The sequence below is a fragment of the Zootoca vivipara genome, chromosome 1 (assembly GCF_965207765.1).
Source record: "Zootoca vivipara chromosome 1, rZooViv2.hap1.1, whole genome shotgun sequence".
NCBI classification, from domain to species: Eukaryota; Metazoa; Chordata; class Lepidosauria; order Squamata; family Lacertidae; genus Zootoca; species Zootoca vivipara.
The window spans coordinates 80,063,666-80,089,365 of NC_142582.1; the positions used below are offsets into that span (position 1 = coordinate 80,063,666).

Sequence of the window (25,700 nt, forward strand, 5' to 3'; positions counted from 1 at the left end):
GACCCATTGGCTACCCTCACCTGGTTACGCTGGTCAGTCGAAGCCTTTTCCTGGGGTGTGGCTGCTGTCGGTATGCTGACAGCTTCTAGGAGCCACAGGTAAGAGATAGAATCATAGAATCATAGAGTTGGAAGAGACCACAAGGGCCATCCAGTCCAACCCCCTGCCAAGCAGATGAGTGCAGGGTGGGAACCAAAGGTGGACAAACTACCCCAGAAGGAGCATGACTTGTCCCCTACCTCCCCTAATACCTCACACATCCCAAAGAAATAGTAAGCCTGTATATTAAGAGAAGAGTTGTATACCCCAGTTGATGAGCCCTAGATAGCTCTCTGGCAGCTTCATTTTGGATCAATATTTTGAAAGGCAGGCCCACATAGAATGCACTGCAGTAGACCAGCTTAGAAGTAAATATGAGTGACTGGTGTCAGGTCCAACTCCTCTGATACACTGAAACAGAAGTCACCAGATGTTTCAGTGTATCTGAAGAAATGTGCATGCACATGAAAGCTCATACCAATGACAAACTTAGTTGGTCTCTAAGGTGCTGCTGGAAGGAATTTTTTTTATTTTGTTTCGACTACGTCAGACCAACACGGCTACCTACCTGTACTTAAAAGGGTTGCAACTAGCAGACCAGACATACCTGTACAAACGAACTTTATTCTCTGACTTGCAAAACGGAATGCAATTTCATTCAGCTATCTATATATCCAGACTACAATTCTGAGATTTTTCACACTGAGCAGCAATTTACAAGCGCACTACTACCGTGTTTCCCCTTTTTTAAGACACCGTCTTATAACTTTTTTCCTCAAAAAAACCACAGGGTGGCTTATTTTCGGTGTGTGTCTTAAGTAAGATGCAAAGTGATACACAAAATAAGGAAAATATTTGGTGTGTGCAAGCAGTTTTGCATTTATTTCTATTCTGCTGCTGAGTCTAGTCTTCTTACAACACAAGGAGGCGGCTTGCCGGGTTGTCGCCCAGCAGCGCGCGTGGAGCGCCCCGAGCCTCTGGGAGCCGGAGGAGGAGGCTTGCTGGATCGTCGTTTTCCTTGTGTTTCCTTGATTTCCTAATCCCTTCTTATCCCCGCCCTGTCCCACCCTAACCCTTCCCCACCCCCACTCCCACCCCCTCATCCTCCTAGTGCCGTACCTTCACTGCGTGTTCCCTGCTGGGGGTGCGGCTTGGGGGGGGGGTAATTTTTTCGGTTGCATAGGCTTCGTCGAGCGGCTTTTTAGCTGCTTGAAGGGGGAGCAGTCCAGAACGCTCCGTTTGTTTGCGCTGGGAGCAGGAGCGCTTTAGTGGCCGGGCTAATTTTAAGCTTTTGCCGTGTTTTCCGTGCTCTAGGCTAGCGCTCTGAGCGGGAGCGCTCTAACCGCCGCCCGCTACCGGTATTTGGGCGGCAGGGTGCCGTTTTCGCGCGCCTCAGGCCACGTGTCCAGTTTTAGGGCTGGCTTGTGGCGCCTTTGGAGGGGTGCTGTTGTGTGCGGAGGCTTCCACTCCCTCCCCCTCCTTTGTTGAGTCCATTGACAAGCGGCTTGAACCCGCTTGTCAGCGGTTCGTCAGGCTTTTCCTTGTCTGCGCTCTGACAGCCGCCAGTCAGCTGGGCTCGGGGAGGCTTTTGTGACAGCTGCAGGTCGCGCCTTTTTTGCCAAGGGAAGCGCGGAGCGGCTCCTGGCTCGGTGGCAGCGCTTCCTGTTTGGTAGTGTCTCTCAGTCCTCCGCCTTGCGGAAAGCCGCCTCCTCCTCTTCCCCGCCCCAGTTGTCTCCTTTCCCCGCTCCCCGCCTTTTCTCTCTCTCACACACACAGAGGGAGAGACACCGTTCCGTGCGCACGGCTGCTCAGCCATTCTTTCGCGAGCGTGTCACAAACACCGCTCTCCTCCTCCCCCCACCCATCCTTTCTTGCGTGCGTGTGCATGCCTCCTCTGTGCTTCAGGTCAACAGCTCGGTGAGCGCGAGCGCCGAAAGAGGGCCGAGCGCGCGGTGCTTGTGCCTCCTCCTGCTTCTCCCCCCCCGCCCGTGTGTGAGGGAGAAATTAGCAGTTGAGGGCGAGGACGGATAGAGAGCTGCACGGCGCTTCAGCAGCAACAGCAGCAACCAGTTCCAGGTGCCGAGTCGCGGCAGAAAGAGGAGGCGGCTTGTCGGGTCGGCGCCCAGCAGCGCCGCGCGGAGCGCCCTGAGTCTCCGGGACCCAGCGGTGCTCTATAGCCCTTTGAATCCTCCTCCTGCTGCTGCTGTGGCTTGGGGCGCTCCGTGCTGTGTTGCTGGGCGCTTTGTCGGTCCCGCTGCTGGGGCGCTCGGCGGTCTCATTCTAAGCGGCGCTGCTGCAGCAGCAGCAGTAGCCAGTTCTGGGCACCAACCCAGCAGCCCTCCTTTTCCTGCCGCGGCTGGCATGCTGGGTTCCGCTGTCTCGGGGTATGGCTTATTTTCGGGGTATGGCTTAATTCCGCAAAAGTGTAAAAATCCTGCTACGTCTTATAAAATGACTACGTCTTAAAATAGGGGAAACACGGTACATACTGAGAGCTCCACACCAAGCAGATGGTTGGCATGATCACTTTTAGAAACACTGATTACCAGCTGGTGTGAAGCTGGTGTGGGGTTGCTTGGAATCATTCCTACAAGAAGTGATTGGTGAGTTGTCAGAGCTGGCAGGACAAACCATCTGTTTGGTGCTGAACTCAGCCCAATCTAGCAAAATAAGCTACATGTACAGGCCTAGAGCTGGAACTCTTTCCCTGTATAACATGCCTTGCAGAAGATCTGATCAGGAAGTGGGATCTGTGTTCCCTGAATGCAGATCCCTTTCAGGTTTGGGTCACCTCTTATTAAGTCTAATCCAGAGGGACAGGAAAGTGGATGGTGTTTTTTTTTATATATATATAAAAATTATCTTGCTGGAGAGCAACAGATCTTGAAGTTCTTCTGGGTTTTCTTGGACTTTATCAATGCCCTTGTTCCACAGTTATGGGGGCCAAGCCACCAAGAATGTGTTTTGAGCATATTCAAGATGTTCTTACTTGGTGTATGGAGCAATAAGCGCAGAGATAACTTTTAGGTGTGCTTAAAGCTTGTAATGGAACATGATAAAAGGATACAACTTTTCATTAAAAACAATTTAAATTAAAAATTAACAACGGCAACAATATTTCATCATCAACATATTGATCAGGCCCAGTGTCACCACCCAGTATAGATGGGATGACACCAAGATTTCATTTTATATTTTACTTTAATGGCCCAACCTAGAAAACTAGGTTAAAAATAACCACAAGCAAATAAACAGAATGTTATGTTACCCTGTAGGACAATTCTTAGTGAATAGAGTAACAACCTCCCACCATTAGCACTGTAAGCTGCCTGCTTGTAGGGTTGCCAGACTCAATAGAGGACAGGACTTCTGTGCCTTTAATTGCCCTGCTCTCTTTTGAGTCTGGAAACCTTAAAGAGAAACCAGCAGACCCTTTGCTTGGAAATTAACAAAGTGTTAATTTCAAATGGGCAGTTCCTCCCTTCTTCTGCCTCCTTTGCTGTCTGATATGTTCAGACCTCCAAGTCTATGGTGAGGGGTCCCCCCCCCACTCTCAAGTGACGTCTTGACTAGCTTCCCCCTCCCTTCTGGCTCCTTTGTCATTATCTTGTAATTGGGTAACTCCTCCCTAAGCTGTTCAGCTTCTCTCTCTCTCTCTCTCTCTCTCTCTCTCTCTCTCTCTCTCTCTCTCTCTCTCTCTCTCTCTCTCTCTCTCTCTGCTTCTGGACACGCTGTGGATGGGGGGGGATTCTTCCCCCTCCAGCTCTCCATTGGAGAGAAGCTGGTCTGCCATAAAATGCATTCCCCAGTTCTTGTCTTCAGACCATTCCCTGACAGCCACGCCCCACTTGCCTGCCATCTCACTCCAAGGCACGCACCCCCAAACTTGGCCCTCCAGCTGTTTTGGGACTACAACTCCCATCATCCCTAGCTAACAGGACCAGTGGTCAGGGATGATGAGAATTGTAGTCCCAAAACAGCTGGAGTTTGGGGATGCCTGCTCCAAGGGATAGTGTTGCCTATCAGCTTCCTCAAACATCTCGATTTTGCCCTTAGAGAAGGTGATGGATGGAGACAAATCTAGAATTGGCTGACGTCTCTATCATTTGTTTTGGCTCCACCTGCTGTTGACCTCTCTGTTTTCTGCCCTACAACCCCCCAGTGGGCACCAACTTCCACTGATCACGCTCCCTGTCTGTCTTACCAGTGAAAGTCATGAAACAGGGTCCTGAATGCCATTTCAGTCCTGAAACTTGGCTATGAGCTCCTGGAAAAGGCACTCCTGATTAGAGCAGCTATTGGAGGTATAGGCATGGCAACCTCCTTTCATGCTGTCTCCAGGAGAACAATATGTCTGTAGCCTTTCTACAAAGATACGGTCCGTTATGAGATATATTGAGTGGACCAGCTGTGCTTCCAGGCCTAGAATGTTGGTTTGGAGTCAGCTCGGTTTGGCAGCAGGTTTGTTATGACCTGAGAGCTGTTCAAGGGATTTTTATGAATTGGCAGTTTCATCCAGAAGCTTTGTATCACACAGTTGCAACTGGCCCTTTTCTGAATTGCGTGGACTGAACTCAAAAGGTCCCAAGTGGTGTCCCTTTAACAGCATATCTGAAGTACGTAGACAAAAGCAGCTTATCTGTAAAGCATGAACCACTACTTCTGGTTTCAAAGATAAGTGCCCATTCCAGAGAGGCACTCTGATGATACAGGGAAGAAAACAAGCAAGTGCCACTTAGAGACAACAGTTCTACTGCTTCCATTTGTGGGGCACCATTTCGCTTCACAAAACAATGGCTTATGGAGCGTTCCTCTGGGTTTGAAGCCTGGCTAGTGAAATGGAGACTCAAACTTGCTTAGCATCTGAGACTCTCAACCTCACAATTCAGAAGAAGAACCACGATCAATTTATAAAGCAGAACAACAACAAAAAAGGCCTCCTAAAATGTATGCCTGTATTTATTTAAATATATATAGGCCACACTTTTCATTAATTACAGCAAGGCAGTATACAATGTACAAAATTGCAGTAAGATCATATATATATATATATATATATATATATATATATATATATATATATATATATATATATATATATATATATATATATATATAATCTATCTAGTTGGGAATAAGAAAGGTGTTTCAAAGGCCTGTCAGAATAACCGAGTTTTGAGGAGAAGTCTAAAGGTTCTTCTTTTGTCCTGCGACTAAACCTGCTGTTTACTGCTGAATCAGAATGAACACCATTTTTTTTTTGTGTGTGTGTGTGTGTATTGTTCCAGTTAAGCAGTAAACATCAGGTTTTCCCAGGGAAAGCGGCGAGATGAAACTAAAACCTCTTGGACTCATAACTAGAAACCATGGGACAAACAGAAGTGTCGATGAGCCCTAAAAGTAGGCAGGGATGATTTCTGCCGAGCTGCTAGTGGCAGGGAGTTCCACAGGGCCTGCTGCAGTAAATGCTCAGTCCCAAGTAAAGGATGCTTGAACATGAGGGGCATGAGAAACCACCAGAAGATCTCAGTGATCGAGATGGTGTGAAAGAAATCAGACAGTCCTTAAGGCATACATTGTTTAGGGCTGTACATTGTTTGCTGGCAGGGAAATTGCAGGCGCCATTTTGCCATATATTCCTGGAGGAATCGAAGTTCCCCAACAGGTTTTTTTTTGGGGGGGGGCACTGAATTTGCCCACACCTCTTTCTTGTGTTGGTTGTAGTGCAGTTCTGACTGCAGAGGTACACACACAAGATGACTGGAAGCACAGGAAAATTGGTATTAGTGATACAGCTAGAAAAACTAGCTGCAAAATGTCTTCTAGTAATTATTTGTTATGGAAGATCTATGCGGTAGTGATGGATAACTAACCATAAAAGATGGTAGGAAGGGGCAACCATGGAAAGACCATAACTATCAGAACTACCTATTCCTATGGAATGTGATGTACTTGATACGCCGTGGTAAATTGACATTTAACAAATGTCAATAGAAAGATGATAATAAGAATTTTTTTAAAAAAAACTAGCTGAAATTACCAATTTAAAAAGTCCAGTTGAAATTGCTATATCAAATTAATGTATATTGTGCTGTAATTAGTAACCAAGAACTGAACTTCTTGCTAAACACCAGAAATATATATTGACATTTCATGATGCAGAGATGCTATCCACCACATGATGGTGCTAACAGAACACAGAAAGCAAACAGATGCTGTGTATCATCAAGCCTGTGGTAACCGTTGAAGCGTTCATGGTTTTTGTGGTTTAACCCAATTGTGATCAAAGTGATAAAAGATAGACTTTCATGTAAAGCGGACAAACAAACTGGGATCGATCGCAGAATATTCCTGTATATACACATACACTGTAAGGGCAGAATTACTGTACTTAAAGGGAATATTTGGCAGGTAGGTTGTTTCCTTATATCTGAAACAATGTGGCATAACAAAGCACTTCTGCAAAGTCTCTCTCTTTTCCTTAAAAAAAAAGGGGGGGGGGGAGCATTGAAGATCGTGAATCTGAGCACTTTATGTATGGAGCCTGATTTCCTCCCACCAAACCTGGTTAGAATCGTGGATAAATAAAAACCACGGCTGGTTTCCCAACACCAGAGCTGAGAAATCCTGGGACAGATGATGTAATAAAACAAATGGTGTATCTGACCATGTGCTGAGAGCATTTCCCTTAACACGGAAGTGGCCACAATCAGACCCCAAATATCTGGAATGAAGGATTAGTTCCCTTATTGCTTCCTGTAGACTGAACACTGTAATTTTTCCCCCTTGCATAAATCTGGCTTATAAACGTTGCTGTCATTGGGTATTTATCAGTTACTCATGTATTTTCCCCTCCTATTTCTCTGGCTTCCTCTTTCTTCTCTGTTTTCAGCTTCTGGAACCTGCTTTTAGCTTTGTTCCTGTTTATTCTTTTGTACCCTTTATGCTCTTCTCTGTACTCTTTACCTTATTGGTACAGATGACCACTCTATTCCCTGTCTGCAAGTCTCTTACCCCTTGAAGTTCTCTGCCACTGGTAGGGCTGGCACAATACATTTTGGCACCTGAGGCGAATCACAAAATGGCATTTCACACCAGGGGAGAAGGGGTGAGTGAAGATCTACATTGAGAACAAGGAAGGGTGGAAATCAAATCAACCATACTCAATGGCTGAAGTGGAACTCAAAGGGTGGGTGGGTGGGGGTGGAGCAGTGGCATAGCAAGATCAGGTGGTACCTGGTGCAGAAAATTTCTTGCCACCAATTTAATAATTGATATTATTAAAGGAAGGTTTACTTACAGTTGCAAGTGTTATTTTCTGATTTATTTACTTAACATTGTGAGCATAAGCACTTAAAACCTTTTTTCCGTGATGGGAATTTCTTATTTTAAAAACACATATTTTTGCCCCCTCAGTGATGACACCCACCATGACTCCCTTCCTACGCCACTGGGGGGAAGGGGCCCACTCTGAATCATGCCAGTCAGGTACAGACCCCAGGAGATCTCAGAGGGCAGCTTCCACCACTTCCTCCCTAGAGGTGGGAGGAGACCAGCAGTGGCTCCTATTTGCCAAGAGTGGCGGCAATGGGGAGGGTTGCTGAGTTAGCAGCAGATCCAGGCCCGTCTTACCCATTGAGACTAGTGGTGCGGGGCACCAGGGCGTCAGGTTCTGGAGGGCGCCAGGTGAGAGTCCGGGGAACACTGAACGAGTGCGCTGAGTGAGCGAGGGTGTGTGTGCTGCTCCTGCCGAGGACTGGCTCAGTTTTTTCCCTTTTAGCCTGCAGGCACTGAATTCCGCAGGGCACCTGTTTAGGGAAGCTTTTAATGTTTAATAGCTCTTAATGTTTAATTTTAATATTCTGTTGAAAGCTGCCCAGAGTGGCTAGGGAAACCCAGCCAGATGGGCAGGGTATAAATAATAAATAATAAATTATTATTATTATTATTACTAAAAAGGGGGAAACAAAGCCAATGCTTGGTGGGAGCGATGCATGCGCCCTCGCTCATTCGGCGCAGGCCCGCTTGCTCGGTGTGCTGCCTGCCATGGCCACCGTGACACGAAGCGACCAGCTGAGCCAGGAGGCACGTCGTCCAGCCTCCACCTCTTCGCTGCCGGAGGAGCCGCCCTCTAGCCACTGCCTGCCTCCTCCAGCCCTAAAAAAAGGGCAGCTCTGGGAGGGGGGTGCCAGAGGGATCTTTGCACCACAGTGCTGGATATGCTTAAGATGGCCCTGAACAGATCTGGCCTCCAAGGATCATGCCACACCCATTACTGCCCCTCTGGCGGCAGCAGTAGCAGCAGACAATGCATTCTGTATAGGACGGAGCTGCTGTTACTGTGGATCCTGCCACCTGAAATAGTTAACTCACCCTGGCCAGCGGAATGCCCTTTTCACATCTGGCTTATCCTTTCTCTTCTGCTATCACAGTCCAACAAGTCATGCAGGCCTGCTGGCACAATATACTAAACTCCCCTTTCCAGTAAGCAAATGCAGTTCCCTGTTCTCCAATTTGCTCCCCCTTGGAAGCTAACACCAAACCTGTGATATCTGGGGTGATCTGGAGTGGAGAAACAGTGGGCAGTTAAGAAGCCCATCACCCTGTCTCCAAATAGTCTCCATTTGTTAATTGTTTATAAAAATCAGCTGTAAGGTAAAGAACCCCTGGATGGTTAAGTCCAGTCAAACTTAATGTGGGTGTGGGGTGCGGTGCTTGTCTCCGCTTTCAGGCCGAGGGAGCTGGCGTTTGTCCACAGACAGCTTTCCGGGTCATCTGGCCAGCATGACTAAACTGCTTCTGGCACAACAGAACACCATGATGGAAGACAGAGCACACGGAAATGCCATTTACCTTCCTGCCACAGTGGTACCTGTTTATCTGCTTGCACTGGCGTGCTTTCAAACTGCTAGGTTGGCAGGAGGTGGGACAAAGCAGCGGGAGCTCACTCCATCTTGCAGATTTGTACTGCCGACCTTCCACTCGGCAAGCCCAAGAGGCTCAGTGGTTTAGACCACAGTGCCACCTGGTTCTTAAAAAGCAGCTGTAGGGTTTACATGCGCACATGGGTAATGAAACACGTGGAGAGAGAGACAGAGACAGAGAGAGAGCAGCTACTGTGGTGGCAGCATCACCAGCCCTACCTGATCACCAACCCACCTGTACTGAGCCCTTTGATGGATGTTGTGGAGTCTAGAGAGGAGTCAGTAACCACAGCAGTCAGCAGCTGAAAATGCAAGCTATTGAAACCTTGGCTGTACCTCATGCTTTGTAAGGAGAAATCCTAGCCATGAGCCCATGTTCAGATGTCAGTGGCTAAGTGTGACACAAAAAGGACCAGATTGGAGCTAAGCGGCCACAACCTTCTCTGTGGGAATGTATACAGTCATACCTTGGTTTAAGTACGCCTCGGTTTGAGTATTTTCAGTTTAAGTACTCCGCGGACCCATCTGGAATGGATTAATCCACTTTCCATTACTTTCAATGGGAAAGTTCGCTTCAGGTTAAGTACGCTTCAGGTTAAGTACGGACTTCCGGAACCAATTACACTCATACCTCGGGTTAAGTACGCCTCGGTTTGAGTATTTTCAGTTTAAGTATTCCGCGGACCCATCTGGAACAGATTAATCCACTTTCCATTACTTTCAATGGGAAAGTTCACTTCAGGTTAAGTATGCTTCAGGTTAAGTACAGACTTCTGGAACCAATTGTGTTTGTAAACCGAGGTACCACTGTACATTCATGTGGTCCTGGTAAGCCATAGTTTGGTTTACTGCATCGTGTGAACCAGACCATAGGCATCTCAAAGTGACTTCAACGACACTCAGCAAAAAAGCAACAACAAAATGCAATAAGAATGTAAGAAGACCCCTTCTGGACCAGGCCAGTACAGCATCCTTTTCTCACAGTGGTCTACCCGATGCCTATGGGAAACCTGAAAGGAGGACCTGGCTGCAACAGCCCTCTCCCCACCTATGATTCCCAGAAACTGCTGCTCAGAGATAAGTTGCCTCTGACAATAGAGGCAGAACATGACTAGTAGCCACTGGTGATGGGAGTTGTTGTCCAACTACATAGAGAGGACAACAGGTCCCTCTTCCCTGTGCTACCTCCACTGTCCCAATTGTCCATATTTTGTACTGTCCTCTGACTCCAGATTCAAATTGGGAGGCAAAGGTAACTGCAACCCCATTATTCCAGCAAGGCCTCTCTTTTCTCTAGCAAGCCCTTCTCACACTTAAATATCTGAGAAGCAAATTGTGAGGGTTGACTAGGTGGTGCAGGAGTCAACTCCATTTCCAGTTGGACCTGAATTTGGAGGTTTCTGGACCTGGCTTTGAATGGAGGAGTTGATAATCGGAACTCTTCCCAGCTCCAAATTTCCCCCCATTGCTAACCAACATGGTGAAATGGCATAGCTTCATACTTTCAGACTTGTCCTTGAAACCTATTTAAAACATAAATGTACCATTGTGCATTACCTTTAAGAATGACAGTGTTTACAAAGGTTTTCTCGAAGTGCTTCACATAAGCCTTAAACTTGAGATAGCTTTGTAAGGTGGGCCCATAAAATTATCCCCATTTCGGGAGGGAAGAATTCTGAAAAATACTAGTTAGGCAGGGTGGACTACAACAGCCATCATCCTTGACCACTGGGCATCCTAGCTGGAGTCCATCAACATCTGAAGGAAGGTAGATTATCTATCCATGCTCTAATATCAGCTACTGAGTGAGATTCTTCAGGGGGAGCAAACTCTTGCCTGAGAGAATGTCTGTTTTTAACCATCATTTTAGCTGTGTAATGTATTTTATTCTGTTTTTATTCTTTTTGATGTATTTTATCCCTTGTAATGGCTTCAGCTGGACAAAATGAATGAATGAATGAATAATAAAAAGAGAGTGAGATATAAAGCAGGAGCACATGTTCTTAACTATTGCCCTAATTCAGGAGTCCAGTTTTTGACCTCCTGCAAAGGCCCCAGTGCCAGAACACAGAAGTGGATTGAAAAATAATGGCAAAATTCAATTGTGTCCATGAACTGTGGTTGTCCCATGGGAAGGTGTTGTTTTGCTAAGCTGCACAGCATCGACACATTAAAAAACAAAAACAAACAAAGCAGGTGTCAGCTGGAGCGGGGCCTCCTCAACTGTGGATGACAGTAAGCAACTTGTGGTTAGTAACCAAACGGCACAGGGAGTTGGGAGGGACAAGGCGAGGGCAGCATAACATGACAAGGAGCTTTAAAAGTGCAGTGGGAAGCATGTCTGTGTTTGTATGAGAGACCCTGGTGTCAGCAGAGCAGACATACATACGAACAACCAACGTTAGAAGCTGGGAGCGGAAACAAGGTAGGCTTCACTACATTATTCCAGTGTGTTATGGGCACTCTAAGGCTGGATTAAATTATTTTACTTTCCCAGAGCTTCTGTCGATTTTGTTTCTCCTCACCAGATCCACACAGTAGTATCTCCTCTATAGTACAGAGCTCATTTTACAGAGAAAACTGACAGAACATGGCAGCCTTTCCCAATCTGGTGCCCTCCAAATGTTTTGGACTGCAGGTACCGTCAGGCTCTGGCAGTATGGCCAATAATCAGGGATGATGGGATTTGTAGTCCAACAGCATCTGAGGGGCATCACATCAGGAGAGATGGAAGAAGGAAGGGTTCATGATGAGTGTGTCAGATGAGTGTGTCATTCCACAGCAGAAGTAACAGAAAAACAACAGCTTTCTATGACCAGTTTGAGCTATTGCGATTGAAATGAACTTTGTGTCAGAATACAAATCTGATTGTGCCATTCTAAGCAAATGCCAGGGATGAAAACAAACAAACAAACAAACAAACAAACAAACAAACAAACAAACCACCCTAGCCATTTTGCACATTAAGAGGGAAATAGCTTGAGAATTATTTTCATTCCCCTGCACCCCAAGTTAAAAAAACCCTATCCAATCTATCCAAATACAGAGAGTTAATTGTGGCAATTACGCAACTGCACGTCAAGGTAAGCACCAAGGGCACTGGAAGTCCTCTTGGTGCAGCTCCTATTCCTGCAGAAGGAGTTTGCACAGGAGATCTTCCCCGTGGTTTGTGTCCTTGGGTAGGATTACCTCACAGAGCTTAATTAGAGCCCACAGAGCACAGATAAATGCAGATGTAGTAAGTGAGAGGAAATCCCTCATGGTGAGACCTTTTGAATAATCTCCTAAGCAAGTAGATGGAAGTTACATTACCTGAGGCCTTGAGACCAAAGAAAGTATTTGACTACGAGGCCAGAGGGATTAGGAAATCTTCTCCTGGCATTTTAGTTTTGAACTTTTCTTAGGCAGGAGATGAAATCAATCTCATGTAACACCTGAGCTGCATAACCGTAGCAAGCATTAGGCCTAGGTGTGTGATATGGGATGAGTCATTGTGGAAGGTTGAGACAAGGTGAGATGACGTGATGAACTGCTTTGATTTAATGTCATCCACTGCAATCTGATTCTTTACTATGAGCCTCTCTCTCTCTCTCTCTCTCTCTCTCTCTCTTGCCAGTTTCTTAGGTTTAAGGAAAATAGTTTTGCATTAGCAGGACTATTAGCCGCTGCAAGGCAATTCTAAACACTCTTACTAATTCATTAAATCCCATTTAATTCAGTGGGACTGACCTTTGAGTAAACATATTTAGGACTGAGCTCTAAGGAAGCCCACACTTGGATACACTTAACAGCACAGTCCTGTGGATGTATCTGAAGAGGTACATTCCTGCCACAGGTTTACTGCCTTATCTGTTATTTGTGAGCTCTAAATCCTAGGGATCTTCCAGTACTGAAGGAGGATGGATGAATATTTGTTCCAATGATATTGTGAAAGGGAAGAGGTTATATGGCACTTTATTTTGCAATATAGATGTGTCACTGATTTGAAGATGGAAGGGTACAGATGATGGGCCAGATGCAAGTAACATCTGAATCAGGGGAGGCTGTGAAAACTTTGGATAGGTGTCTGGATGCTGGGTGGTAGTGTACAAGGGCCAATAAACTGTGTTTGAATCCTGGGAAGATGGAGGGTCTTTGGGTGGGTTCCTCTCATGTTCAGGAGATTGACAAGTTACCTGTTCTTGATGGGGATCCACCCCCTCTGAAGGAACAAGTGCATAGTTTGGGGGGGGGTACTCCTGGATACATCATTGCCACTAGAGGCACTCCACTAGAGGTGTCCTCTGTGGCTAAGAATGCCTATTAATGATTTTACTGTCTGGTTTTATGTTTTTATAGTGTGGACCACTGTGATATTTTTTTTCAAATAAACAAATAGTTGCCCTAGTGGGAGCCAGTGTAATGATTCCTGCTAGCACCATGGGGGTTTCCTGCATGCCCCCCAAAAACCTTGGTTCTGGGTGTGTGCATCAGAAGAACCCCTGTAGCAGTGTGGAGGGGAAGGACAGAGAGATCATTCCATCAGGCAAGCAGGAACAGTTGTGCTGATGGAGTGATCTCCTTAGCAATTACGTCCACCATTTCTTGTTATGTTCAAGCAGCACAGTTAGAAGCAGACTATAAAATAGCTTCATTGTGAATCCATGGTGCTGGGGGTGGGCAGCAGAAAGGGCAGGTCCTCTGCACTTTTAGTAGTTCTAAAGAAGCAGGGATTTCAGCAGGTGTGGGTTGCACAACAAGCTACACCTGTTGTGGTTCTTGCTTCTGCACAGCTGTTGAATGTGTAAGAGCTCTGTCCTCTTGTTTTGCATCTGCCGCCCCTGTCCTGTGTGGATCACACAGCGTTCTGTACACATCTGGTAAAGTGGATCAGGGAACTTGTAGCCCTTCCCTACAATGCTGTTACTTCAACTCCTATTAACCTCAACTAGTAGGCCAATGGTTAGGACTCCCCATTCCCATAGTTGCCAAGTTATCCCTTTTTTAAGGGAAATTCCCTTATGCTGAATAGGCTTCCTCGTGAGAAAAGGGAAAACTTGGCAGCTATGACCATTCCTGATGTGAGCTCTGTTGAAAACAATGAGACTAAGAAGTCCTAAGTGTCATGTAAACTAGCTTGAATGATTTGCAGAATGCAGCTAGAGTTGGATTATTATTATTATTATTATTATTATTATTATTATTATCATTTATATGCCGCCTTCATCTTCCAAGGACCTGGTTCTCCTTCTCTCAACTTCATCCTCACAACAACCCTGTGAGACAGGTTAGGCTGAGAGATGGTGACTGGCCCAAGGTCACCCAGTGAGCTTCATGACTGAGTGGAAATTCAAACCCTGCTCTCCAAGGTCCCAGTCCAACACTCTAGCCATTATGCCACACTGGCTTTGGATTAAGTGGTATGAGGACTGTGACCCAAGGGTGCAGTCAAAGACCTCCAAAGACCTTCTTTGGAGGTCTTTAAGCAGACGCTTGACAGGCATATGTCAAGAATGCTTTGATGGTGTTTCCTGCTTGGCAGGGGGTTGGACTGGATGGCCCTTGTGGTCTTTTCCAACTCTATGATTCTATGATTCTATGTACACAAGCACTGTTGCTGTACCTCTATGCATGCTTATCCCACTGAACTCAGTGAGACTTGATATGAGTAAGCAGTATGTACAGGATTGGACTGCACAGTCTTAATAGCAATAAGATTATTTAGAGAAAAAAAGAGGCTTAAGTTTCTACATTGCGACTATCAAATTCATTATGCTTAGAATGTTTTGTCTTGGAAAGACTTGGACACTCCAGTGCCTAATTTAGGGTTGCCAGACTCAATAGAGGACAGGACTTTTGTGCCTTTAATTGCCCTGTTCTCTTTTGAGTCTGGAAACCTTGAAGAGAAACCAGCAGACCCTTTGTTTAATTTCCAAGCAAAGGGTCTGCTGGTTTCTCTTTAAGGTTTCCAGACTCAAAAGTGAGCAGGGCAATTAAAAGCACAGAAGTCCTGTCCTCTATTGAGTCTGGCAACCCTACCTAATATATTGTGCTTGTTTGTCTTCTGTAACAAAAGGCACAGACTGCAGGGTTTTATTACTTGTTTTTCTAAGACACTGTACTTAAGATCACCAGCCGATTTGCACGTCTGCATTTAATAGCAATGTTTTATGCAGAAACCAGCAGGTAAATGTTAGGCCTCTTGCTAATGTGCTGAGACTAAGTAAAATATCTCAGGGACAGGGGTTAGGATACCACTGGACCTGCCCTCCAACTATTAATATATTATAGCTCCTTGTGCACACAGGCCTGCAGGAACAAATCTGTGGAGAGAGGCAAAATATGCCCATTGTGTACATACACTGAGCACACAGAGTAGTCCATGCATGTAGTTTGTGTTTGGCTAATAAATGTAATTCTGGTTGCCACACCACAGGCTGATTTCAGGCCGACAGAGCCGATGTCACCTGCTAATGGCTATGAATCAAAAAGTAATTTTAAAGGGGCCAGTTCCAAAGCTGGCAAGGCTACACACTTCTAGGACAGCACTCAGTGGGACACAACATAATCTGGGTTATATGAATCTATATATCAGACTATGGGGCCCCACAGGGCAAAGAACCTGCCCCCTGTTCCTTTAATAGTTGTGCAGAAGTGTGAATTGCAGCATTCAGCTTCCCTCGTATATATATGACAAACTTGTACTTGTCAAAATTTTCTCCTTCTGCACAGCTGTCTCCGTTGCATTCTGTCACTCTGGTTTTCTTTTTCTTTTTAACAACGAAGCTGGTTTTCTAATGCATAGCTGCCAAGTTATCCCTTTTTTTAAGGGATTTTCCCTTATGCTGAATAGGCTTCCTCGCGAGAAAAGGGAAAACTTGGCAGCTATGCTAATGTATATCCTGCTAAATTGGGATATTCTCTGGTGTATCCATATGCAGACTACATACCTTGATGAAGTAGTCTGGCAGCTATAAAAGTTCAAGTTAGTCTCTAAGGTGCCACAACATTTCCCCTTCAATCTGGCAACTCTCTGTAGACATGGGATCAGCAGCACACAGTCCTCAGAGCTGCTGAAGCTTTCTTTTCGTTGAACATAGACAGAATGCACAACGCTAATCAAAGGTTGTAACTTCTCTACATTGAAAACAGATGTAGCTACTGTCTGAAGGAGCCTTTTCCCAAATCCAAGAGGTTTAAAGTAAAGCATGTTGCTCATAAGAGCATTACTAGTGTAGAGTTGTAAGTATAAATTCCATGCATTTTTAAGTTGAGCATGTGGGCAGGGGACCGAATCCAGGGAAATCCTTCCCTTTCTTTCAAATAACGATGGAAGCTTATAATATTTGTGATCTGTTTACTGGATGCATCCTGGGTGCAGGCTACTGATGTATGTGAGAATCTCTGAAGCAGGACCAAATTCTGAAACATACAGGCCCTGGGCAGAGTTGCATAAGGATGCACACGTTAAACACAGCAGGACTTAACTCCTGAGAAAATGTGCATAGGAGTGTGCTGAGTGGCTTCAATCCTATGCACATGCTCATAACAACAAGCCCCATTTAACACATTGGACTATACTTCTGAATACTGTATACATAGTCAAGACTTGGCTACCAGTCTACGTACATGGCCACAACTGAATTGGCATGGCATTAATAACTGTGAGGGTATGCAATGGCTTTTAAATGTTGTTGGATGCTCTAAATGTTTTTAAGTTGTTTTTATTTGTTTTTTTAGATTGAATTGTTGTGTACAAACATTTTTCTGTTTGCTTCCCTGGACTTCTTTATAAGTAAATTAAACATTTCGTTGTCATTTTGTTAGCAATCAAATAATGTGCATTGGCCTTTTTAGGAAGGCGGGATATATTAGCACTTTCCCCCCTCATTGGTTTTTTTTAATCATAGCATTCACTTTGGTGCACTGAAATTCCTAACCCTCTTCTTTTTCTTTTTCTCTTTCTCTTTCCCTCATCATAGGAAGTCAACATCTGCCAGCATGGAGATGCTGCCACCACCAAGCATGAACTTGTGTTTTGTGTCGGAGCAGCTCCAGCCGCCCTCTATGAAGTTTTCTGAATGGAAATTCAAGCTGTTCAAAGTGAGATCACTTAGCAAACCGCTTCCTGAAGACGGTCACCTGGCTCACAGTGATAAAGGAAAAGAGGCAGCCTCTCTGGACAATGTCACCGAGGAGCAGGCTGAGGTGATGACTTCAGTGTCACAAGAACCTTCTGAAACAGTCACGGAAGTCAACAGCACTGTGCAGGCAAGAGATAAAAATGCCTCCCCCGTGAACCAAAGCGAGATTGAAACTCACCAAACGAAACTGCAGCACCTCTGTCGCATCTGTGGAGGCTCATTTAAGACTGACCCTTACAAGCGAAGCCACCCAGTTCATGGGCCAGTGGATGATGAGATGCAAGCCCTTCTAAGAAAGAAGGAGAAAAGGGCCACATCCTGGCCAGATCTTCTTGCTAAGGTTTTCAAGATAGACGTGAGAGGAGACATTGACACAATCCATCCTACTAATTTTTGCCACAACTGCTGGAATGTTGTTCAAAGGAAATTCAGCAATTCTCCATGCGAAGAGTATTTCCCAAGGAATGGCACCATGGAATGGCATCCCCATTCACCAAGCTGCGAGGTGTGTGGCACTTCCTTCCGCGGGGTCAAAAGAAAGAAGCAAGCCCTGAATCCACAGATGAGCAAAAAGCTCAGGATCGCAGCTGGACGTGCTAGAAAAATAAGGCGCGTAAGGAGTACGAAACGAGTGAACAACAAGGCTTTAATGAAAAAGATTGCCAACTGCAACAAGATACACCTCAGTACCAAGATCCTTGCTGTAGATTATCCTGTGGACTTTGTAAAATCGATCTCTTGTCAGGTCTGTGAGCATATCCTGGCTGATCCAGTAGAAACGACGTGTCGGCACTTATTCTGCAGAGTCTGCATCCTTAAATGCCTCAAAGTGATGGGAAGTTATTGCCCAGCCTGTCGCTATCCTTGCTTTCCAACAGATCTGGTGAGCCCTGTTAAATCCTTCTTGAGTATCCTCAACAGTTTGGCTGTGAGATGTCCAGTGAAAGGGTGTCATGAGGAGGTCCTCCTGGGAAAATACTGCCACCATCTTTCCATCCACAAAGAGGTAGAAGACAAAGAGGGCTATGTGTATGTAAACAAAGGTGGCCGGCCAAGACAACACTTACTTTCATTGACCCGGAGAGCACAAAAGCACCGCCTAAGAGAACTCAAGCTTCAAGTGAAAGCTTTTGCTGAGAAAGAAGAAGGGGGAGATGTAAAGTCTGTGTGTCTAACTTTGTTCCTACTGGCTCTGAGAGCGAGAAATGAACATAGACAAGCTGATGAGTTGGAAGCTATGATGCAAGGGAAGGGATCAGGCCTTCACCCAGCTGTTTGCTTGGCAATTCGGGTCAACACCTTTCTCAGCTGTAGCCAATACCATAAAATGTACAGAACTGTAAAAGCAATAACAGGAAGGCAGATATTTCAGCCATTGCATGCCCTCCGAACTGCTGAAAAGTCTCTCCTCCCAGGTTACCATCCATTTGAGTGGAAGCCACCCTTGAAAAATGTGTCCAGTAACACAGAAGTAGGCATTATTGATGGGCTGTCAGGCATACAGCGTTTGGTTGATGACTACCCAGTGGACACAATTGCCAAGAGATTTCGATATGATGCAGCTTTGGTTTCTGCCCTGATGGATATGGAAGAAGACATCATGGAAGGGCTGAAAACTAAGGACTTGGATGACTATTTGAAAGGCCCTTTCACAGTGGTGATTAAAGAGTCCTGTGATGGAATGGGAGATGTCAGTGAAAAGCATGGCTGTGGCCCACCGGTCCCCGAGAAAGCAGTTCGGTTCTCTTTCACACTCATGAGCATCACAGTAGCTCATGACAAGGGAAGCTCCAATATCTTTGAAGAAAGCAAGCCCAATTCAGAATTGTGTTGCAAACCTTTGTGCCTCATGCTGGCTGACGAATCAGATCATGAGACACTCACAGCCATACTGAGCCCTCTTGTGGCAGAAAGAGAGGCCATGAAAAATAGTGTATTGATACTTGATATGGCCGGGATCCCCAGAATGTTCAAATTTGTCTTTCGGGGCACTGGATATGATGAAAAGCTTGTCCGTGAAGTAGAGGGCCTTGAAGCCTCTGGCTCGACTTACATTTGCACACTTTGTGATGCAACACGCCAGGAGGCATCTCAGAACTTGATCCTCCATTCCATAACGAGAAGTCATACTGAGAACCTAGAGCGATATGAGGTGTGGAGGTCAAACCCTTTCCACGAGACTGTGGAAGAACTTCGTGACAGAGTGAAGGGTGTTTCTGCCAAGCCTTTTATTGAGACTGTTCCTTCGATAGATGCATTGCACTGTGACATTGGCAACGCAGCCGAGTTCTACAAAATATTCCAGTTTGAGATTGGCGAAGTATACAAAAACCCTGACACATCCAAAGAAGAGAGAAAGAGGTGGCAATCAACTCTTGATAAGCTCCTTAGAAAGAAAATGAACTTAAAGCCCATGACAAGGATGAATGGAAATTTTGCAAGAAAGCTCATGACCAAAGAGACTGTGGAAGCAGTTTGTGAATTAATAAAGTGTGATGAGAGACAGGAAGCCCTTAGAGAACTCATGGACCTTTACCTCAAGATGAAGCCAGTATGGCGGTCCTCATGTCCCACCAAGGAATGCCCAGAACTTGTTTGCCAGTACAGCTTCCATTCTCAACGTTTCGCAGAGTTGCTGTCCACAAAATTCAGTTACAGATATGAGGGAAGGATCACAAATTACTTTCATAAAACACTAGCTCATGTTCCTGAAATTATCGAAAGAGATGGCTCCATTGGTGCTTGGGCAAGTGAGGGCAATGAATCTGGGAACAAGCTATTCAGGCGCTTTCGAAAAATGAATGCCAGGCAATCAAAATGCTATGAAATGGAGGATGTCTTGAAGCACCATTGGCTGTACACCTCAAAACATTTGCAGAAGTTCATGAATGCTCATAATATGCTGAAAAGCCAGGGGTTCACATTAAATCCAGAGCAGAGTATGGGAGATTTCATGACACTGGAAGACTCATTAGAAACTACCGATTCCATGGAATTCTAAGCGGAGGGTAAAATTGCAATGGTCCTGGAGGTAGACTTGGAAATAACATTGTTGTTTACAATGAGTGGTAGAGAGTCCTGCCTTTGATGGCATTTTCTGGTGGGCTGTCCTGGGTAACATATTCCAGAATATGATAAGGCGTGTTAGTAGACTGGTGTGAATTACTGACCAGTTTGTAAGAGGAAAGTTGAAAGGTTTTAGGAATCTTATTCTGATTTCTTTCTATCATGTAGTAACTTTTGCCAAAGTTTTGGAAGTTTAGAAAAGTTTGTGGAGGCATCAAATGAAGATTATAATGCAGAGAGAGAATAGAATGCTTGTTTTCATAGCTATATTTTATCCTCCCTGGGAATCCATTTTATAGCTATATTTTATCCACCATGGGAATCCATCTTCAGGGTAGAATACACATTCATTTAATAGATAAAATATAAATATTTCATTTAAAAGTTTGAGATTTCTTTATTAGTGGCCAGTGGCCTCTAGTTTCTAATAGCAACATGAAGGGATTTGGCCCTTATTGTCCATTAAATGTTGCTAATATATAGATCTGAGGCTGTGCCAATATAGTATAAATTAAAAATTTATAGACTTCAATCCAGATAAATTCAGTCATGCTTATGTCCTTGTAAGAACAACACCAGAAATTGAAAACTTGAAATAATCACATTTCAAGTTTCCTTTACTCTACAAGCAAAGACCAATGAACTGGAGCAGGATGGAAAAACTTGAATTGTGATTATGTCACAGCATGCACACAGACTCACGTGAGATCATGGGAAGAGGGCAAGAAGGAGACAATGGGTTGCAGGTTGTTGGTAGGCACACCCATCTTTCTGTTCTTAACACCACTCACTAATAAATGACCATCTTCTATAGGTTTTCAAGAAGTCCCAGTGAATTTATTGTTAATGATTTCAGCATGCTTCAATGTAAGCTTTTGTTTTAACTACCTTATTGGATTGTGATTAGTTTAATTTACACATCTGCAATGCTGCTCATCTATTAGCATCAGTACAGTATTTATAAAATTGTTTGCACACTAGGATAATGCCGATCCAGGCTGTTCAGATAACTACAGCATATGCTTTTTATGACAGTCACTTTTATATTTTGCCAGCAAGTTCTGTGACAAGTAATTTTATTGATACAATAGCAGTGATTTTATATTTTACTGTTTTCTGAACTAATCTTATGTTTCTTTTAAAAATGTTTGCTTAAGCATTACGATTTTTTTTTTTAAAAAAACCCTGAAATGTTTTCCTTTTATATTTTAGCTTTTTAACAGATTGCAAATTGTTTTTGGTAATAAGCAAATGTTATTCTTATATATGTAATTTCTCTTGCAGTATGTATTTGTTTGAAAATATGCATCTTTCTATGCTTTGGGTACAGTTTTGGAGCTGAGAGCTATACTGTATTGCAAAATTGGAGACGTGCAAACTTCCCAAAATAACTGCATTTTGGTCCAACAGTAGTCTGGAAGGTGAGGTTCCAGAGTTTTGCAAAGAACACAATTCCCCAAGCATCCCATTGCCGAGACTCTCACAATGCACCAAGAGTCTGCTTTTAGTCTGTGGACTTAATAAATTTGATAGATTATAAATAAACTCAGTTGATGCTTAAAGGGATCTTACTGCCCACTGTGAAATTTTTATTTACAGACAAGTCCAGAAGGCTTAGTAAAATCTGCACCTTTCCTTTGGCACAACTCTGAAGTTCTGAACTATTCATGCTGCTGCATGTTTGCTTTCTACTTTATCTGGAACCTGACATTGCTGGGTTTGTAATCTTCTACTATATGCCAAATCTGCTTCAACAATATATTTCTGTCTTCTTTTGCAATGCCTTGGCAGTACCTGGTACATGTAAACTTCAGCGGGAGGGGGCGTTTTTGCTTTGTTTTTGCCTACATGCCAGTGTTGGGCGTGGCAAAAAGCTACCTCATATTCTCTCACACATTTTCTCTCCTACACATACACACATAGGGGCAGGCACACAGCTGATCCACGCAGCTCCAAATAGCAGAGGGACTCTTACCTTCTTTGTGCTCCTCAGATGACCAGGGACTTGAAGGGGGCAAATTAGGGTGCTGGGCTCTGCCCACCTCATACTTAATATTTTCTCTACTGATTCTAAAACGTCTCAGTTAGGATTTCTTCTTTTGAACAAGGTTGTATATGACTCAACTCAGTCTATATATGCCTTAGAGATATTCAAGTATTCTGAACTTAGCTCCTGTTGCTCTGTCCCAGCAGCATCTGCCAATCCAGCAGTTCAAAAGCATAGCAGTGCAAGTAGATAAATAGGTACCACTGCAGTGGGAAGGTAAATGGCATTTCAGTGCACTCTAGCACTCGTCACGGTCCTCCGTGCACCAGTAGCAATTTAGTCATGCTAGCCACATGACCTGGAAAACTGTCTGTAGACAAACGCCGGCTCCCGCGGCCTGAAGCGAGATGAGCTGTGCACCCTATAGTCACCTTTGGCTGGACTTCACCATCTAGGGGTCCTTTCCTTTACCCTTTAAAAAAACCAAAGCAAAAACAAACAAACCCCCTCTCTTTATTTTACCCTGCTTTTTTGTATGATCCCTTAGTCGTGTGGGTTGTTGCCAATAGTCTCATCTGATATATTAGTCTGGAAGTTACACTATTAAATCCCCCAGACACTTAGGGGAGGGGCTTGACATCTGATTTCCTCGGTGCACGCAAGCTATCGGGGAAAGTTGAGGCTGGCTTTGTTTTGTTGTCTTTCTCCTGTACAAACTTGAAATTAGTCTTGTGTTCTCTTTGTCTCTGTTGCTGCATTAATTAAATAAAGGTGTCTGTTTGGTTGAGAGGCTTTGAACTCATTTAGACAAAAGGAAGTCTCCTGCAACTGATTCCTTTAGTGAAGTGCAGAGAGAAAAACAATAGGACAAACTGCACAGCCTTGCATCTGAATGAGAGTGATTTTTGTTATTTGCCAAGAGATGCGCAGTGTTGGCCCACGGCTAGGCAAATGGTTTATTGTGAAGCTTTTGGGGGCTTTGATGCAGCTTTAAATAAGTGGAAGCACTTACATTCTTTCTCTTCTTCAAAATTACATTTCCTTTCTACTCTAAATTGATATAAATACCTCAGATGCTCGTTCTGTTGGTTGGGAAGCTGTTTTTTGTTTTGTTTTTTGTTCTCTTAAATCGTTCTTGCTAAATTGTATTGAAACTCAGCTCTTGGCAATTATTTTCTGTAGTTTTATTGTCAAAAGACTTGTGCAAGGTGTTTTATCAGGCAGTCTGAACCCCAGCCAAGAAACCTGGAGTTCAGTAACAATTAATTCATTGTGTTAATTTAGCTGACTGGATCCCACCAATGCCACTTTGATTTAACTGGGGTTTGGTTCAGGAGGCCAGTGGTTGGGACCTGACATGCTGGGCAGTTTACCAACAGACATTGTTTTCTCTTGTTTCACCATATTCTATGCTTACCTTATTGCTTCAGACAAAAAGGATTTGTGCTTGATTTTGAGGTATCCAGTTACAAATGCTCTAAACTCAGGGCTCGGCCATGTGTCATAAGCTGTGACATAAATGATCATTCCAAAATTAAAACAAACGTGGATGCCCAATTTATTTGATTGCCATTTTCTAAGGATTTAGAGCATACTGCAATTCTATAGTCAAACATTGACAGTAAAATCCAAAAACCTAGGAACAGGGAACCACTTTCTGTTACTTAGGTAAATGAAAACAACAAGACATGCCAAAGTGGGATGGATGTCCTTGTAATCATATGCCCTGTAACTTTAATGTATTTCTTTATCAGAGCACTATTTTATTTTTTAAGAAACCATTATGTGGGCGTAGCTAAGGGGGAGGGCATGGAGGGGCAGCCCCCAATCCCTAAATCAATAAAAATCAATAGCAAACCAAGGTCCTGCATCCCCCCCTCCAACAATAGGCCTGCCGCCCCCAACAAAAATCCTGGCTGCACACACACGAACCATTAGCTTATTCTGTGATTCTCATTGTCTCAGCTTTTAAAAGCAATGGCTTGTATCCTAATCTTGAAGTTATAAGAGTTAAGAAACATCTCGAGGTGATAACATTGTGAGACTTAGCACATTGTGAGACTTTGCTTTGCAGTGCAACCAGAGAGCTGAGGAGGCCACCATTTTATTTCTAATAAAATGCTTTCTAATGTTATATCAAGGAATATTATTTCTTGTTCTGTTCATTTTATGTTATTGTTAAAATTGTTCTTAAAAATAAACTCTTTGAGAAATATTTAATGTTTCCCTTTCTTACGGTTTACTGCGAAATTGTATTCGAGATGCTCTACCCTGGTTCTCGAAGGCAGTATGCAGTTGAATACCAGCTGCTGGGGACCACATAAGGGGAGAGTGCCCTTGGGTCCAGGTCCTGCTTGCAGGCTTTCCACAGGCATCAGGGGGTGGGGTGGGGGTTTAGCAATGTAATAACCGGATGCTGAACTAAATGTGCCATTGGCCTGATCCAGAAGACTCTTCTTATGTTCTTATTGGGAGAGGGGGGCCAAAAAGGAGAGTTAGGATTTAAGCCAATGCTGCACAAGCAGAGTTCCACTCACACAGCTGGACTTCAACTTCCTCTCCTCCTTCCCAAAATCTGCTCAGTGGGTCTGTCTGTCTCTGAACCCCTTGGAACATTTTTTTGGGGTACATAGGGGACTGTGAGGAGATAACGGGCCCTCCCTAACAAGAGGGCACGTGTTGCGGTGTGACCTGGCAACCAAACCCTGTGTTGTGGGTGGGAATGTTTGGATGGCCACAACACCCTATTGGAGGTCCCTTGATGCCGGGTGCAATTAGACCAATGGGATGCCAGCTAAATTCTATTGAGGGACCTCTATATAAGCCCATGCACATGTCCCTGAGCTTCCTCTTTTGGGCCAGTGCATCGGAACACCTGCCCACCTCTCCCTATATTTAGGGCTTGCACGCTTGACCTTGCTATGGCATCGTGTCTCGTCTGTCGTTGGGACAGGGGCACGGCAGGAATTTCCCCCACTTGGCTGATTGGCTGGTGCCGTGTACCAAATCGTCACAACTTGTAAGGTTGCGGATAGGCTCTGGTTCAGGTGATGGGGTGGCAGAACGCTCTTGCCATCCCTATGCAATGGGTATTCCGTTAAAGGAATCCAGGGACTCTTTGGTTGGTCAACCCTGAGAGGGGTTGTGCCCTGAGCCTGAGTCCAGGGGGACATCTGGCTGGTGGACTGGCATGACCCTGCTTTCCACTGTGCCAGGTGTTCACCTAAAGCCAGGTCAGCACTACCTGCAAGGGTGCAGGGAGTTAGTCAAATCAGAGCCTATGCAATGACTCACTTGATTGTAATCAATAAAGTTGTGGCCTAAATTTTGCCAAAAACCAAACCAAAAATTTGAGTCTTGCCTGAATTTATTTAGGGGGGTGGTTAAAGGGTCTGCACACACAGAACAGGAAACCCATCACCCCCAGACCTCCCATAGTCTTCCTGATACTGTAGTCAGCAGGGAGCAAGAGATAAGGAATACAGTCAAACCTTGGCTCCCAAACAGCTCCATTTTTGAACGTTTCGGCTCCCGAACATATGAGAGTGCCTCAGAGGTCAT

At 44.6% G+C, this 25,700-nt stretch overlaps 1 protein-coding gene across 1 annotated transcript; it reads left to right on the forward strand.

Annotated features, from left to right (window-relative positions):
* Positions 1–16,943: 16,943 nt before the first annotated feature.
* RAG1 (recombination activating 1) lies at positions 16,944–20,087 on the forward strand. Its single transcript, XM_035105593.2, has one exon. The coding sequence runs from the start codon at positions 16,944–16,946 to the stop codon at positions 20,085–20,087; it is 3,144 nt and encodes a 1,047-aa protein (XP_034961484.2).
* The last annotated feature ends 5,613 nt before the right edge of the window (positions 20,088–25,700 follow it).

Coding starts and splice junctions, on each gene's coding strand:
- RAG1 (XM_035105593.2), top strand. CDS start 16,944: ATGGAGATGCTGCCACCACCAAGCATGAACTTGTGTTTTGTGTCGGAG.